Genomic DNA, 18,935 nt, shown 5'->3' on the forward strand with positions numbered 1-18,935 from the left:
TTGGTTTTGTGCGTATGTGTTTTAATCAGGTTTTTACTGATTTAAACACAAGGAAGCAGTGAGGTATGATTGCTTGTGTGACTTACTATCGGCAGCCGCAACCACAAAGGACACTGCAATTGCTCCTGTAATGGTCTACGGCCACCCTGAAGTTCACCGACCACTTAGACTCTCTTTAACTCTGACTTTGAAAATAATTATGTACACACCAGCACACACACATGCACAGACACACTAAATACCTTTGGGAACAATTCTTCTCGTGCCCATAGTGGAAGTTAAATGCTTTAAAGCATTTCTTTTTTAAGAAGGAAAGGTTCTTTTTTAAGAAGCAATTTAAAATGGAGTAATAGTGATTTTTGACAGGGTATGGTTTCTGTTTTATGAAAAATTAATAAGCTAGATGGATGTCTGAGGAATAAGGCAAAGTGGGAATGATTTGACTGTTATTGTTACTCCTACTGGGTAATCGAATCATGCTAACGTTTCCAAACTGCACAAAAAAAGCTATCACATTTGGACAATGCTAAGATGGCATTTGCAGAAAGAGGTCTTCGGAATAACTGACTTCACAGAGAAGAAGTTACATGTGTTCTGAAGCAATTATAGCTCTTTTGTGTCATTAGATTATATAAGCCCTATTTATCAATGCTTTCAAAAGCATTTGTCCTTTTTAGTGTCAGCTGCCTCCACAACAAAGAGCATCTTTTCTTTGCAAGATGGCTGGCGTGTTGTCTGTACAGTGTCAGTTTTGGGACTGCACTCAGCTTATATGTCTGTTTTGTTTCAAAGTTCTTTGTATTGCTGTTTAGTTGCATGCACTTTTTAAGTATAAAAGACTGTGGTGTTTATACTATCTGTACACCATCATTATCCAGAGGGACTAATAACCGAAGGCTTTCCAAATCTTCCAGACAGTTTTCTCGTCTCCTTCCGAATGCATTTCTGCATTTCTACAGGGATTGTGCTTTAAGTGTGTTTTCGCTCTCAAGGTCAGCTATTTTATCTGTGCATTAAAATCCCTTTTGACCTCTGGGAGACAAACCCAAATTTCTCCTCTCTTTCGTTTAGGCCTTTTGTAGCACAAACTTGCTGAGTAAAAGTCAGATTTTCCGATCACTTCCAAAGCAGATTGTCGAAATTCCATCATGTGGATCCAACTTTTTTGTAAAGGAAAGGATCTGAAATTGTGAGACAGGTTTTGTATGGGTATATGCCAAATATTGGATCATATGCTGCTCCGTGGCCTAAAGTGAAGGTATTCTTTCGAAGAGTGAAATGAGGCAGAATATGGCTCTTTCCACATAGTTTGATGAGAGAGTGCGTTCATAAGCGCATTAATGCAGGTTTATGATCTGTGATTAAGACAGGAGATGCTGCGAGGAATATTGGAACGTGCGTTTAGCGCTGGCAGGGAGAGCTGTAATGTTATAATGATATAGTTCCTGGACTTGACGCAATAGTTATGGCGTTGCTGTGGTAACAGTGTTTTTGTAGTGGACCTCAAAATGTTTTTGTTATTTTTGGGGGGTTAAAGGTAGGATGAGATTTGGCCATCTGTGCTGCGCTCATATGGCCTGCAGGTCTTGTTAAAAATCATGCTGTACTTACAATGCAGATGGTGGCCAAAAATACTTTGTGAATTTGGTCTGAACCCACCGTGAGCTAACTCAATAAAACCTCTCCAGAGTTTAACAACACAGGCTCTAGATTTAGTGGAATCATTTTGGTTTTCACACAATATCTTTTTTTTCTTGTGAAACAAGCAGGTTCCTGAGAAGATCTGAGTCTGTGTCGTTTTAAGATGTCTGTTTTGGCTGGTGGTTTAAAGGATGTGCCACATTTGGAGTATTACTTCTGACCTCAATCTTCACCAAAACCGCAAAATCTCTTTCTTTTCTCTTCTTCAGTTATAACAATAAGCCACTTGCGGTTATGCGTCACAATGATTTCACCACATGTAATGGGTGTGTTTTGGCATGAGTTTCATAGCTGTGGTTAAATCACTACAACACAACCTCAAGTGTTTTTTTGTATTTTATATATACAGTTGAAGTCAAAAGTTTACATACACCTTGCAGAATCTGCAAAATGTTAATTATTTGACCAAAATAAGAGATCATACAAAATGCATGTTGTTTTTATTTAATACTGACCTGAATAAGATGTTTCACATAAAATATGTTTACAGAATGAAGATGTACATTTTCCTTATTTTGCCTAAATATATATATATATTTTTTCATTAAGTACTGCCCTTCAGAAGCTACAGAAGATACTTACATGTTTCCCAGAAAACAAAATAAGTTAAATTTACCCTGATCTTCAGATTCAAAAAGTTATTACCCCCAGCTCTTAATGCATTGTTTTTCCTTCTGGAGCATCAGTGAGCATTTGAACCTTCTGTAATAGTTGCATATGAATCCCTCAGTTGTCCTTAATGTGAAAAGGATGTCAAAATCATAGAGTTATTGTTGTGAAAATGTATAAATATATTTTACAAATACACAAAAATGATAAACAAAGAATTGGTGGGACATGAAGGTTATCTTTGAAGAACAGCAGGCAGTTAAACTGTTCAGGAGAAACAAGGAACTCATGAACAACTATCACAATTATATCCTCCTGTTTTGGATATTGTGAAAGATCATTTGTGACCCTGGACCACAAAACCAGTCTTAAGTCACTGGGGTATATTTGTATCAATAGCCAAAAATACATTGTATGGGTCAAAATTATTGATTTTTGATTTTTAGGCCAAAAATCATTAGGAAATTAAGTAAAGATCATGTTCCATGAAGATTTTTTTGTAAAATTCCTACTATAAATATATCAAAATGTAATTTTTGATTAGTAATATGCATTGTTAAGAACTTAATTTAAAGGTGATTTTCTCAGCATTTTGATTTTTTTGCACCATCAGATTCCAGATTTTCAAATAGATGTTTCTCGGCCAAATATTGTCCTATCCTAACAAACTATACATCAATAGAAAGCTTATTTATTGAGCTTTCATGTGATGTATACATCTCAGTTTAGTCAAATTTAACCTTATGACTGGTTTTGTGGTCCAGGGTCACATTTATCATTTAAGATCATCTAGATTATCTATGCATTTGTTCATCTTTGAACACACATTAAGATATTTTTGATAAGATCTGAGAGCTTTCTGACCCTGCATAGAGAGCAAAGCAACTGACACATTCAAGTCCTAGAAAGATAGTAAGGACATCGATAAAATAGTCCACTTGACATCAGTGGTTCAACCGTAATTTTATGAAGATACAAGAATACGTTTGTACACAAAGAAAACAAAAATGACGACTTTATTTAACAATTTCTGCTCTTCCATGTCAGTCTTTGACATGTGTTGTGGTATTCTTGTGAATATGCGTCAAAGACCGACACGGAAAAAAAGAAATTGCATTGCTGTCTATGCAGGGTCAGAAATCTCTCGAATTTCATCAAAAATACCTTAATTTGTGCTCCAAAGATGAACAAAGGTGTTACAGGTGAGTAATTAATGACGCAATTTTCATTTTTAGATAAACTATCTCTTTAGGTTAATTTGTAAAAACACAAATAATTGAATAACACTAGTAAATGTAATCTATTGAAATCTTAAAAAGAATATACTTTTCATACTGTACATTATAACGTTGTGATGTTTTGTAGTGTACTTTTAATTTAGTTGCAACTTCTAATATGATTTTAATATTCTTCACTTACTGTTTATTGGTCATGAAATGCAGAAAATGTTTAAATCAGTTCAGCTCTAGAACAAACAATAGTTCTGCCAAGTAGTAGTTCATAATCCTGTTCATAAAACTGTTCTTAAGTCCATAAAACTCTAGACTGTTTTTGGTTGTCAAGCAACAACTTAAATAAGATTACTATTTCTGGCACAATAGGACAACTACGGCTTTTCTAATTTAAAGTCTGTTTTGGTGGTACGTGCTGCTTTTAGACCCTCATTTACTTTTTTAAGACTCTGTCCTTGATGTCTGTGTTAATTTCTTGCTCGTTGAGGAGCTGATTTTGTGAGGTCCAATATGGGCAGGCGTTGTTTTCCTGTGCTTGTTTTGTGAATCTCTTGCGGTGGCGTGTCCGCTGAGCTGAGAGGTTTTTAATGACTGCGGAGTGTTTGGAGTGGTTGGTGTGGGTAGCCGAGATGATCCCCTCCCTGCCTGTCTCCCTCACAAACAACATTCTGTGGTTTAGACAGAACACTTTTTCGGTAGCGCCCACTGTTGTTTCTTTTAGGAGACAATTAGAAAGAGAGGGGGTGTCGGCTACTGAATTGAGGAAGTGAAAGAGTTCAAGGAAACCGTGTGAGACGACTAGGGCACAAGTGAGACGACATGGGCACACGTGTGGCACGAGGTCAGCTGAGGTCACGGGACAAAGACATGAAAGGGGATTGTGTTTTATGATGGGAGGACGATCTTTATGTTTTGTGTTTCTGCCTAATAAAGAAGGACAAGTGGGCCAGCCTTCTTTCTGTTCAACATCTGTTTTCTTAGTGTGGGAGGAAGTGTCGAAGAACCAAGGGGGCGGTTTCTGTGGTATGGAACGTCTCATCTCGGGAGCTTAAGGTACGGCTGGTCTGTGGCCTACATGGTTACACATGCTCCCGGGGCTTATTTTAGATCTTCCACAGACACCACATGACTGTTTGTCTCCTGTAGAAAAGTGTTTCCATCTTGTAGACTTTAAAATGTGTTTCCACAAGAGGCCGGAGGATATCAAAGCAGATGGAGGGCAGTCTCCTCTTTTTGAATCTTTTTGAGAGAAGAGGTCTAAGTGGTTTCAAAACCTGACACTGTTATTCAGGAAACCGCTTTTTAGACACCATTTATTAGTGGTGTTTACTAAACCAAGCCGACGAGGATACTTTTGAATCCTTGCAACATCTCAGAGCAACCGTCTAGAAAACTCCCAGGTGGTGTATGAATTAAATAGAATTGGATTTTATTTGTCTAAATTTGTAGTTTGAACTGACTTGAAAATATGCAGTCTTCATTGGAAGACTGCTGCAAGAGATCTCACAGTATGGAAAAGTAAGAGAAACAAAATCAGACTAACAGGGTCATGCACTCAGAAGAGAACAAAGCCTTTTGTTTTCTAAGTTTACAGTTTTCATTGCTTCTTTGCGTCATAGAGTCACAGTTGTTAGTTAATTTTAAATGAAGTCCACTTTGTTGAAAATGTGCGCAGATGAGATTTGCTCGTACTCCAGGATTAGTGGGAAACACTTTCAAGGTTTACATTTTCAAATAGCAACAACGCCTTAAAGCCTTCACTCCAGGAGTGAAATGAAAAAGTGACGCAAATTACTAAATTAAAACCAAACGCTATTAATCTTAGTGTGTAACATTGCTACTGCATCTAGGGTGGACTAGGGCAAATGTGTAGCAAAGAATGAGAAAAGGGAGATATTAGAGTTATTTTGCTGTTTGCAAGTGCACATCTGGATGCTTTTGACAGGCACACATTTAGGGGAGGGATGATTAAATGATGCAGGATGAGTAACAGTCGACTCACAGGAGACTGTGTGAAACACTCATGTCTGCAAGCTTTATAGTAGACCTACTAAACCTGAAAATGTTTTTTTTTTTTTTTAAGTATGGAATCACATTTTTACCACTGATTCAAAAATAAAAAAATGTTATTGTGACTTTTTATCAGAAAATTGTGAGATATAAACTTGCAATTGCAAGTTATAAAGTCAGAATTGAGAGATATAAACTTGATATTCCGAGTTATAGTCAGAATTGCATGATATAAACTCACAATTCGAAGTTATGTCAGAATTGTGAGATATAGTCACAAGTCCTACTTTTTCCTCAGAATTGCATGATATAAACTCACAATTGTGAGAAATAAAGTCAAAATTAATAGATAAAAACTCTCAATTCTGACAATTGTGAGTTTGTATCTTGCAATTCTGACTTTATTTCTCACAATTGCGAGTTTATATTTTGCAATTCTGACTTTTTTTCAATTCTATTCAGTTCTCAATTTTCTCAGAATTGTTAGATATAAACTCACAATTGTAAGCTATAGTCACAATTCTTATTTTTTTTTCTCAGAATTGCGTGAAATAAAGTCACAAGTTTATATCTCGCAATTCTGACTTCTTTACTCAAAACTGTTAGATATAACTAGCAATTATGAGTTATAAAGTCAGAATTGTGAGATAGAACTTAAAATTCTAAGAAATTAAGTCAGACTTGTGAGAAAAAAGTCAGAATTGACAGAATTGCGAGATATTTTTTTTCTCACACTTTAACTCTAACAGTTATAAAGTCAGAATTGCAAGATATAAATTCTAAGTTCTTACTTTTTTCCACAATTGTGAGTATATATCTCGCAATTCTGACTTTTTTTTTCAATTCTGACTTGTTTTTTGCGAGATATATTTTACTTTTTTCTCAGAATTGCATGATATAAACTCACAATTGTGAGAAATAAAGTCAGAATTGTGAGATACAAACTTGAATTCTAAATTCTGACTTTTCTAACAAAAACGAGTCTGTATTTTTTTCTTACAATTGCGAGTTTATATCTCACAATTCTGACTTTTTTTTCTCAGAACTGTTAGATATGAACTCGCAGTTATGAGGTATAAAGTCAGAATTGAAATATATGACATGAAAATTCTTAGAAATTAAGTCAGAATTGTCAGAATTGCAAGATATAAACAGAATTGCGAGAAATATTTTTTCTCACACTTTTTTGCACATAAACTCAAAATTCCGAGTTATAAAGTCTGAAAAAATCTGAATCGTCAGAATTGCGAGACATAACCAGAATTGCGTTTTTTTTTTTTTTTGCGTATAAACTCACAAATCTGAAATCTATAAAGTCCGAATTGTAAGAAAAAGTCACAATTCTTACTTTTCTTTGCAGAATTTTGTAATATAAACTTACAATTGTGAGAAATAAAGTCAGAATTGCAAGATAAAAACTTTTTTTCTTACAAATGTGAGTTTGTATCTTGCAATACAGACTTTTTTTCTCAGAATTGTTAGATGTAAACTCGAAATTGCGAGATATAAGTCCAGTTCTGGGGGAGGAAAAAAGACTGATATGTTCTCAGAATTGCAGTTTATATCTCTAAATTCTGACTTAATAACTCGCAATTGTGTGTTATAAAGGCTTTTATAAAAAGAAATGCTGTAACATAAATGAAACATTTAATATTTAATTTTCAATTCAAATTGTATGCTGGAAATAAAAACATTTACATTTAGGTATTTTCACTAATGCTTTCAGATTTCTGGATTCCACTGTATCTCTTACATTCGTGTTGCTTACCCTCTTTCTATAGTTTTGCCTTGCAGCAATGGCATTAGGGGTGGCCAGACTAAGGTATTGAGTGTTATTTAGTATGAAGTGTGTGGGTGTGTGTGTGTGAAGCCAGACTAAAGTGTGTGTTTGTGCGATCATGAGGGAATGTTGACTGATGAGGTGAGATGTATGTATGTAGGAGGTGAGTTCGCCCCCCTCCCCTTCATTTCCCTCCGTCACTCCCTCTCTCCGTCTGTTCTAGCTTGGCTTTGGTTTGTTCCAAGACCTCCAAGTTTTCATCGTATGTTTTGGGGTCAGGTGTGTGCTGCTTTTTCTCTTTTTCTTAAAGTATGTCTTAAAGAGATTGTTCCCCCAAAAATTATCACTTTATCACCTCATGTTATTTCAAACCTGTATTACATTCTTTCTTTCCTCTGTGGAACACAAAGTAGCTTTGACCATACAGTAAACGTCAATGGGTTCTATTGTTGTGTTGGACCCTCATGAAGATATGGGTTAATGTCTATACTGCTCAAGGTTGAATATGAACATCAGCGGTCACTTTCGACCTTGAGCTATGGACCTATTTTGAATAGCTCAGAAACAATGTAGTCTGTGTGGAACAGAAAGAAAGAGAGACATGAGGTCCTTACCCCACTCTGTCTTAAAACACAGAGACTGCTTTCTCAGCACAAGCGACTCCCTGTAGACTCGACATTCTATAGGGCGGATCTTATGAAAAGAGAACGAGCATGACTTAAAATTCTCCGTCCCACACACACACACACACACACACCCTCACGCAGACATACACACCCACCTCACCTGCTTTCATCACTACCACCTGGTCTCTAATGAGCTTGTGGTGCTGAGGGCAGCAGTCTTCGCTGACAGAGATGGATGGAGGCTTATTTTTCCATTTTTTGTCCTGTTTGTCTACAGATGTGTGCTCTTTTCTCCTCTCTACTATTCTCAGATTTTAATCAGGTTAAATAAAGCCTGCTTAGTTTGAAGCCAGCTGGAACCTAAATCCATAATAGTGCTCTGAACCCTTCAGATGTTTAGTCAACACAGGAAAGTGTTGTCTTTGTAAACGGATGGGATTTGGATGTGGTCGAGTTTTAGATCACCTAATGGATGTAGTTCAGTATTATTGAAGGGGAATAACAAAACCATCACTTTCCATAATCATCTGTTTCTTACTGAACTTACCTTGCAATGCAGACAGGCACACTTGATTTGTTATAAAATAAAAATGATCAAATGAAATACATTTTTTAAACAGTTGTACTCAAAAGTTTACATACACCTTTCAGATTTTGCAAAATGTTAATTATTTTAAAATAACAGGATCATACAAAATGCATGTTATTTTTTATTTAGTACTGACCTGAATAAGATATTTCACATAAAAGACATTTACATATAGTCCACAAGAGAAAATAATACTTGAATTTATAAAAATGACCCCGTTCAAAAGTTTACATACACTTGATTCTTAATGCTTAATACTGTGTTGTTACCTGTTGTTTATGAGTCCCTTGTTTGTCCTGAACAGTTAAACTGCCCGCTGTTCTTCAAAAAAATCCTTCATGTCCTACAAATTCTTTGATTTTTTTTTATTTTTGTGTATTTGAACCCTTTCCAACAATGACTGTGTGATTTTGGGATCCAACTTTTCACACTGAGGACAACTCAGGGACTCTATTACAGAAGTTTCAAACGCTCACTGACGCATTAAGAGCCAAAATAACTTTTTGAATTTAAAGATCAGGGTACATTTAAATTATTTTGTCTTCTAAGAAACATGTAAGTATCTTCTGTAGCTTCTGAAGGGCAGTACTAAATTAAAAAAAATGATGTTTTGACAAAATAAGAAAAATCTACACTAAAAATCTTCATTTTGTTCAAAAGTTTACAGCCCTGGCTCTTAATGCATAGTTATGAGTCCCTCAATTGTCCTCAGTGTGAAAATCATGTCATTGTTGGAAAGGGTTCAAACAAAAATGCTGAAAAACCAAAGAATTTGTGGGACCTGGAGGATTTTTTTGAATAACAGCGGGCAATTTAACTGTTCAGGACAAACAAGGGACTTATGAATGAATGAATGAATGAATATTATTCATATCAGTACTAAATAAAAAATAACATGCATTTTGTATGATCCCTCTTATTTTGGTATACTCAACATTTTGCAGATTCTGCAACGTGTATGTAAACTTTTGCCTTCAACTGTATATTTAAATAGAATTTAAAAAGTGTTAATATATTGTTTAATATTTATTTCACTTATTTTTTTACAAAGTAAATTTTAAACAAAAAACTCCAAGCCTTTTGGCAAAATGGCAAATTCTTGTTTTTGAGCGCTCTTTAGGACTAGGGTTAGTAGATTTTTCCGCCTTTTCATATCAACCTATAATTTTCCTGTTATTTTAGTAGTTAATGAATCACTGCTCTAGAGGATGAACTTTCTGTGCCTTCCTGTGACCGTGTTCCTAGGTTTATTTTTATTTTGCGAGGAGTATTAAGGGCTGACCTTGGGCCATTAATAATTTCAGGCCTGAGCGAGGAACAATATTCCTGTGAGTTATAGTGGCCTACTGCATACCCATAATTCTCCAGGCACACTGCTATATTCCCTCAGCTGCTTGTATGAAAGATCAACAATGTCATCATCTTAATGCCCTTAACCTGAGACCGAAGAGAATAACCTCTAAATGACGACTCTCTTTCTGTCCTTTGTTTACAAAAGTGAAAACTCTGAGGTTAGTCCAACAGTAATACCAGTTGGTTTAATGTGCAATGGACGGTTTGTCAAAATAAGTGCACCCACACTTAACTAAACACATCTGTAGTCACACATACTGCATCATAACTCAGGCCTCAGACACACACACAAACTCAAGGCGCTTCCTTCCACAAACTTCTCTAATTGTATATAAGCTGATAAACAGGAAAACCTCTTAGGATAAATACTCCCACACTTCATGCTGTTCCTGAAAGCAAAAAGAGACTCCGCTGTCCTTTTTCCAGTGCTGGGTATACTCTTTCCCCTCTGTGATATTTTTGTCAAATCAACTTGCCGATAACCCTGTCCAGCTTTTTCCCAAACATCTTAACAGGAAGTGACCTCGCAATGGTGTTAAGAGCGCTCAACCCTTGAACTATCTACCATACAGACACACACATACACATTCACATGTGCCTCTTTTGACCCTTCAGACCTAAGAGAGATAGATTTTATCACATGCTCTGATTTCACCGTCCCCTCTGCTCCTTAAAGACTAAGAAGGAACTTGGTTATTAAAAAACCTGCTGATAAAATCGCCGGCTGCTCCCACCAGTATACATCCACACACACCCAGGGGTGAGAGGTCAATCTCACATACATTTGCAGGTTGACGTGACTCTTGGCACCCGTAAGAGGAAGTATATTAATAGTCCAGGAAGGGATATTACAAATCTGGGGGTGGTTGAACTCTCACTCAGTTCAGTATTTATATGAACGTAAATGTGATATATTCAGCTCAAATATTTCCATTTAAATAGAGATTCAGAATTTTGTTAAAGGAATAGGAATAGTAGAAATCATCCTTATGTAAGGGATGTAGCGGTGCACCGCGAGTCAGTTGAAAATTGATACAAATATATGACCCTGGACCACAAAACCATAAGGTTCAGTTTTTTAAAATTAAGATTTATACATCATATAAAAGCTGAATAAATAAGATATCTATTGATGTATGGTTTGTTACGATTTTGGAAAACCTGGAATCTGAGGGTGCAAAAAAATCCAAATATTGAGAAACTCTCTTTTAAAGTTGTTCAAATTAAGTTTTTAGAAATGCATATTACTAATAAAAAATTAAGTTTAAATATATTTAAGGTAGGAAATTTAAAAAATATCCTCATGGAACATGATCTTTACTTAATACCCTAATGATTTTTTTGCCATTAAGAAAAATCGATAATTACACTTGACCCTTCGTAAAAACCCGCCCTCTTTAGTTACTTTTGCTATGTCCGACAAACAGTGCCACTCTCACACTACACATCATGTTCTCATGCAGTGAAAAATACATCACGGAACAAAGAGGAAACTGACAACATGCCAACAGGCAAGACAGTGCAGGTTACTTCTGGTAAAGAAAAAAACATGAATTCACATCAGAACGTATTTTATTTCAACCGCGGAAAGACATCAGTACACACAATACACACTATTTTTCAAGTTTAAGTCCACTGAAGTTATTCTACTCTCCTGTCTGATTTGTTTGTCGGACAAAATGGCTAATTCGATGTTATGATTGGTGAGATCGCCTGTCAATCAAGCTGTTTGCGAAGGGTCAGTTGGTGGTGGGAGTTTATATGCATGTATTTCTAAGGGGAACTGACCATCTTTAGACAAGTTTAGATGGCATTTTCTTTGCCTCTGTATAATACATATTAGTGTTCATAAGTGTAGTTCTGCTTTGTTTACAGCTGTAGACCAATTTCCGTAGACCAATCTGGAGTAGACATCTAAGTTACGTCACTTGCAGCTGCATGCGCATTGTGGTGGCAGAAAAACACTGGTAACAAGTGGAGGAAAATGGGTAAAATCCATGGAATTATTGTTGTGCCTTTGGATGTCAGAATCAGAATGCAAATCATTTTTATAGAATACCCTGCTGAATAAAACAGCTAAAACCAGCCTAAAATAAGCCAGAAGTATGGAATGAGAGAGAATAGCGAGTTGATATAATTCCATAATTGAGAGAAATAAATCAGAATTTTAAAATGTAAACTCAAATTTACAATTTTTTCATTCTTTTATTACATAGCTTCCGCCACCAGTTAGGCTCTGCCAACAAAAAACATCACCACTGTTTTAGTTTATTCTGTTTTTGCTTAAAATTTGATTAGGAACGATCTAATTTAAATCAAGAACTCAACTTTGTTTGGATTGTGATTAAAATGCAGTGGTTGCCTCTAATTTTAAAAGGAAATGGCACAGGCAAAGCCTTAGTTTGTTTATATTTTATTTGAGAGAGGAGGTTTATTTATTTGTTTGATTTGGGATTTGTTTAAAAAATTTAATTTTGTTTTATTATCTGCATATTTCGATTTCACAAAGAAATAAGCAGTATTTTGTTCAAGCGATAATAAGAGTACACCTTTCCTTTGATAATTTCTCTTAAATCTCATTTTTGTAAGAAAATCGTATCGTGAAATCAGTATCGTGATCACATTTGCGTGTGGTTGGCTTAGCTTTTTGTGAGTTGCTTTTGGAAAAAGGAGAGGTGGAAAGATCTATATTTTAAAATCACAGGGACATTTGGAACATAACACAACCATCGGTAAGAGCAGTGCATTATGGGTAATTTCCTTTCTGTCTCCTCCTCGCATACAAAAAGTAAATCAAAAGAGGTCCCTGAAGGGAACACTTATCCCAGGGTTCCTGGTTTAACTGCAAAACTCTTACCATTCCCTTCTGGTGAGGTTTGTTTAACACAAAACATTTAGTCTTTGAATTCTGTTTTGATTTACCCACCAAGGCAGCGAAAATAAGTCTAATTTTTCCGTTTCCATTGCGGTATCTTTCTCACATCTTGACTTATTCATATGATCCCATTACACTTTCACTGCGAGACTCCAAGATTCCTTTACCAGGTCTGAGAACAAGGCAGGTGCCACTTCATTGGTTCTGGTTCTGCTGTTGCTGTGGTTTAGCTACGTCAGAGCGGCTGAGCCGACTTCCCGTCCCTAGCCAGTAATGAAGCTCTGAACTGGGTCAGTTGTTTATGTCTGGAGCACCTGAGCTAGCCACAGACCGCCTAATATAAGAGCCGTTTGCTGAAGTAATCTGAAACAGCTCAGTCCAGGGAGTATTAAAACTTCTCACTCCCTTGAAAAAAGAGATAGAAGAAGCGAAAGAGAGAGGGGAGTTGGGGGAACGTGAATTGAGGTCCATTTGAAGGCACAAGGAAACCATTGTTTTTAGATAAGAGCCTCTATCTTCTCTTGTCTGCCAAAAGTAACCTCTTCCTCCTCAAGATCACTATGAAGATTGAAGTAAAACTGTCACAAAATGATTTAATGTAAGCCAAAATTAAACATATAATACCTAAAGATGCAGTTCTCTTATGAAAAGCCATTCCAGGTTTCTCCCTCCACATTTGTATCCTGTTCAGCCCACCCCTGTGGACCCTTCCCCTTGTGCCAGGGTTCTGTGTGGGCTTACCTGTAAAGGAGGCCCCTCTGTGCCTTTCCTGTCTCTGCAGATATGAAGCAGCATTATTGGTGCTTTTCAGAGCGTAACTATCCCTATACAGAGCGAAAGCCAGGAGTTAAATATATACTGCTGCTTGGCTTCAAATTTGATCCGAACAGAGAGATTCTGAAAAAACGTTTGCTTTCTAACGAAGTGCGCATAGTTTGTTGGTGGTCAGTTGTATATGGGATATTGCTTGATTATTCAAAGATGTTCATATTTAAAGTGCCTTCAAAGTGAAATATTAGCATTTGCATTGATTTTTATTGAATGGATAAACAATATTAAGTTGTGTCTGCAAAAAAAGCTAAATATAACTTATCTTTTCTACCTATTTTTCTACCAAGTTCACACAATCAAAGTATACACATTTGTAATTTGTCAAAATAACTGTGGACGCGTTCCACTAATGTTACCCAGAACATGTCTGAAAATGTTTTTGTTTTAATTTTGAACAGTATATGTATTGTTTAACTGTATAATTGGTAACCAAACAAACTATAAATGTTTTACTTGAAAAAATAAAAATTGTTAGTATTAGTATTGTAGTAGTTTAAAAATGTAGGAGTTTTGTAGATTTTTAGAGTCTTATATGCTTACCAAGGCTGCATTTTTTAAATGTATTTTTTTATTATTATTTTAACATTTGTTACTGTTATACGCTACCAGTCAAAAGTTTCTGAACAGTAAGATTTTTAATGTTTTTAAAGAAACAATATGCTCACCAAGCCTGCATGTATTTGATCCAAAGTCCAACAAAAACAGTACAATTTTGAAATATTTTTACTATTTAAAAAAAACTGTTTTCTATTTAAGTATATTTTAAAATGTATTTTATTCCTGTGATTTTTAAAGCTAATTTTTTAGCATCATTACTCCAGTCACACAATCCTTCAGAAATCATTAAAATATTCTTATTTGCTGCTCAAAAACATTTATTATTATGTTGAAAACAGCTGAGTAGATTTTTTTTCAGGTTTCTTTGATAAATAGAAAGTTCAGAAGAACAGCATTTATCTGAAATAGAAAGCTTTTGTAACATTATACATGTCTTTATCATCACTTTTGATCAATTTAAAGCATCCTTGCTAAATAAAAGTATTAATTTCTATAATTTCTTATCCATAAAAATAAATAAATAACACTGACTGTTACAAAAACATTTTATTTCAGATAAATGCTGATATTTGGATCTTTCTATTCATCAAAGAATCCTGAAAAAAATGTTCTCAACTGTTTTAAAAATATTGATAATAATGATAATAAAAAATGGTTCTTGAACAGCAAATCAGCATTATGTGACACTGAGGACTGGAATAATAGCTGCTGAAAATGTAGATTTAATCACAGAAATATATTCACATATAACATATTTCAAAAACATTAAAATCTTACTGTTCAAAAACTTTTGACTGGCAGTGTAAGTGTTGAAAGCAGTGCGTTCTAATATTTTTGTAGTCTGTTTTTCCAGTTATTTTTATTTATTTTTTTTTCAAATGTTTCAAACTGTGATATTTATACATTTTACACATTTATACATGTATACATACCATGGTATTTTTTGCAAATTTGAGAACTTGTCTTCATCTTTTCAATTTGATCTCTCTATGCAGGCTCATCAAGTAACCTGGTTGCCCAGGAGGCTGTAAGAAAACATGCAACACTTCTGAAACCTGCTTCTAAAACAGGAGAACATATCTCAAGTAAGAACCAAACCTCTAATATCCATTATCAACTCAAAATATGTTCCACTTAAGCAATGAAAAAGCCCTATAAAGACAAAAATAAAACACCTTTAAAGAAACTTGTCCATCTGGAACTGTTATAAATTGTACCCAAGGCCCTTTGTTGCAGGACTTAATGATGTAACTGGCTTGTAACAGTAAACAGCCCACTTTTGTTGGCCATTTTAAGTTTGCCTGTACTTGGTTCTTTTAAACAGCGCCATAATTCAGACTGAACCCTGAGTAGTTATCGCTTCATCACATAAGTGCTAAAGAAATCCACACTACAGAAAACTTTGTGAACAACACCACTATGTTTAAAAGAACTTACCTTGCACCAAACTGTTATTGACCTAATTAATTGTGACTTGTCTTTGTCCCCTACCTCTCTCAATCTGTTGTCTCTCTCTCTCAGACTGTCTGAATTGCAGTCGTATCACAGCGCTCACAGATCGTGTGAGCTCTCTGGAGTCCAAGGTAAAGTCACATCATTCACTTTGAGCTTCTTTCACAGGGGAATTCACTATTGCATCCATTGATAGCTTTGTTTGTTTGTACCTCAGTGTTTTATGATGCTCTGTCCTCATCACTCTCCTTTATCACTCAAACAATCCCCATTTAACACTGTTTAATCAATCACCTTTTGTGTCTCTCTGCCTTCCTGTTGCTCTTACTCCAAGGTTCAGCTTCTTACCGCCCCTGCCTCCACCTCTCATCGACAAACGCAGTTAAAAAATGACCCTGACTCCTCCTCCCTGATTGGGGCAACACCTGCCAAAGGTTCTCCTGGGGCCCAGGGTCCTGCAGGTATGTCTATCACATTGTGTTACAGAATAAAGTGCAATATTGTCCAGTTCCCTTATCCCTGTAGCTCAGTGCCAAAGTCAAGGGTTCAAAGCCATGCATTTGGCCATGGCTAAAATCACATCATTTTGGGGTGTATTCATAATGGCAGTTTAGCACTGGATCCATTTACTTTTATTGGCCAATAAGCACGTGAAGATAATCCCATTCCCTATAAAAATAATGATAATCCCAGAACCCACCCACATTTTCATTTATCTCCCAGTACAGTTGCTGGGGATTTCACTGCGGAGAGATTAAAGTAGATTTAAGTTAAGTGTGTGTGTGTGTGTGTGTGTGTGTGTGTGTGTGTGTGTGTGTGTGTGTTGGAAGATGGGAGCACTGATGGTTGTGGGTGTTTTTTGGGTGATTGCCATGGTGCATGTGGCTTTGAATTGCACCAATTCATTGCCAGCTGCCATAGAGATGTAGAACTGAGACATTAAAGAGGCTTGTGAGGATTTGAAGGGGCTAATTGTGTAGTAAAAACTGTAGGACTGCACTTGACACTGTGTCACAGATGTCATTTCCACCAGCCAAACTGTGACCGCAGACTTTTTAAGCAGTCTTTGTTCTGGAAATATTTTCCCATTCAATTACTGTAGTAGTGAAGATAAGGGTGTGTGTGTGTATACTGCCGTTCAAATGTTTGGGATCAGTACAATTCTTAATGTTTGTTAAAGAAGTCTCTTAGGCTCGTCGAAGTTCCATTTATTTAATCAAGAATACAGAAAAAAGTAATATTATCAAATATTATTACAATGTAAAATAACAGTTTTCCTTTTTTAATATAGTTTAAAATAAAATAAAAATTCTGTGATACAAATATAAATTTTCATCAGCTATTACTCCAGTCTTCAGTGTCACGTGATCCTTTAGAAATCATTCTAATATGCTGATTTAATATCAATGTTGAAAACAGTTGCTGCTTAATATTTTTCTTGGAACCTCTGATACTTATTTCGGGATTCTTTGATGAATAAAAAATTAAACAGAACAGCATTTATTCAAAATATATATATTTTTTAAACGATATAAGTATTTAATGTCACTTTATATCAATTTGACACATCCTTGCTGAATAAAAGTATTAATGTATTTCATACAAGGAAAGAAAAAAAAATTACTGACCACAAACTTTGAATGGTAGTGTGTATTTTTACAAAAGATTTATATTTTAAATAAATGCTGGTCTTTTTAATGTTTTTTTAATCAAAGAATCCTGAAAAAAAAGTATCACAGGTTCTAAAAAAAGAAATATATATATATATAAAAGCAGCACAACTGTTTCCAACATTGACATTAAATCAGCATAGTAGAATGATTTCCGAAATATTACTGCAGTTTAAAATAGTTCTGTTTTTTTTATATACTTTAAAATAGAATTTATTTCTGTAATGAAAAGCTGAATTTTCATCATCATTACACCAGTCTTCATATATATATATTGCCGCTCAAAGGTTTGGGATCAGTAAGATTTTTAATGGTTTTTAAAGACGTTTCTTATGCTCATCAAGGCTGCATTTATTTGATCAAAAATACAGAAAAAAAATTCCTATTGTGAAATTTTATTTTAATTTAAAATAACCGTTTTCTATGTGAATATATTTTAATGTAATTAATTCCTGTTTTCAGCCTCAATACTTTTGTTCAGTGTCACATGATCCTTCATAAATCATTCTAATATTCTGATTTATTATCAACGTTGAAAACGGTAAACTTATTATTTTTTTGAAAACTATAATACTAAAATGTAAAAAAGAACAGCATTTATTTAAAATAGAACGGTTTTAACTACTGTTCAAAAGTTTGGGGTCAGTAAATTTTTATTCTTTCTTTTCTTTTATTCACCAAGGATGTGTTAAATTAATAAAAAGTGATAGCCTAGATTTACATTGTTAGAAAATATTTATATTTTGAATAAATGCTGTTTTTTTTTTCTTTTACTTATTATTCATCAAAGAATCCTGAAAAAAAGAATCACAGGTTCCAAAAAAAATATTTAGCAGCACAACCATTTCCAACATTGATTATTCTAATAATAAATCAGCATATAAGAATGATTTCTGCTTGCGACTGGAGTAACAGCTGATAAAAATTCAGCTTTGCATCACAGGAATAAATTAGATTTTAAAGTATGTTCAAATAAAAACCATTCATTTATATTGTAAGAACATTTTGCAATATTACTGTTTTTTTTCTGTATTTTTGATCAAATAAATGCAGCCTTGATGAGCATAAGATACTTTTTAAAAAAGATTATGATTAAGTCTATATGTATACTGTATATGTAGTTAAATAATTGGCTTTTTTTTATATTGTACTGAAGCCAAAGGAAATTATTAAAATATTGATTTGGAAAATGTTGACTATATTTTTACTACCCACACTAATATAAGATGTATAAAAGACCTAAAGTGAAAGATTTCAATTCAATAATATTAGAATAGAAAACAAATAACAACAAAAAGGTATAGTACCTCATGGAACTGAGCTGTTACTGCTGTGCCCGTTTGTTGTTGTTCTAGTTTCGACAGTAACCCTTTTTTGATTGGTCAATCTCTCTTTAGGATCATGTATTGTAGGTTTCCATTCGAGGCCTCATATTTCTCCATCTGAAGGCATCAAATCATACTTTGTGAATATGATGAATCATCTCTGTCAATTTGTGTGTGTCAGCACCATATGCATCCATCATGCAGCATCGTTTTTAATAGTTAATATCCACTCTTTAATTCCCCTTAACCACTCCACAGCTATCCCTCGCTGTCAATGCTAAATCCTATCATCACTTGAAGTGTGGAAGAGATTAAAAGGCGGTT

General features: G+C 34.9%; 1 protein-coding gene across 2 annotated transcripts in view; it reads left to right on the forward strand.

The window, feature by feature from the left end:
* emid1 (EMI domain containing 1) overlaps positions 1-18,935 on the forward strand; it is an 87,693-nt gene that overhangs the window by 42,889 nt on the left and 25,869 nt on the right. For both annotated transcript variants that reach the window (XM_073840286.1, XM_073840285.1), the window contains exons 4-6: positions 15,160-15,249; positions 15,686-15,747; positions 15,951-16,077. In XM_073840286.1, the coding sequence (XP_073696387.1) occupies positions 15,160-15,249; positions 15,686-15,747; positions 15,951-16,077 (279 nt within the window). The remainder of the gene's footprint in view (positions 1-15,159; positions 15,250-15,685; positions 15,748-15,950; positions 16,078-18,935) is intronic.

Source organism: Garra rufa, chromosome 5, assembly GCF_049309525.1.
Source record: "Garra rufa chromosome 5, GarRuf1.0, whole genome shotgun sequence".
Classification (NCBI taxonomy): domain Eukaryota; kingdom Metazoa; phylum Chordata; class Actinopteri; order Cypriniformes; family Cyprinidae; genus Garra; species Garra rufa.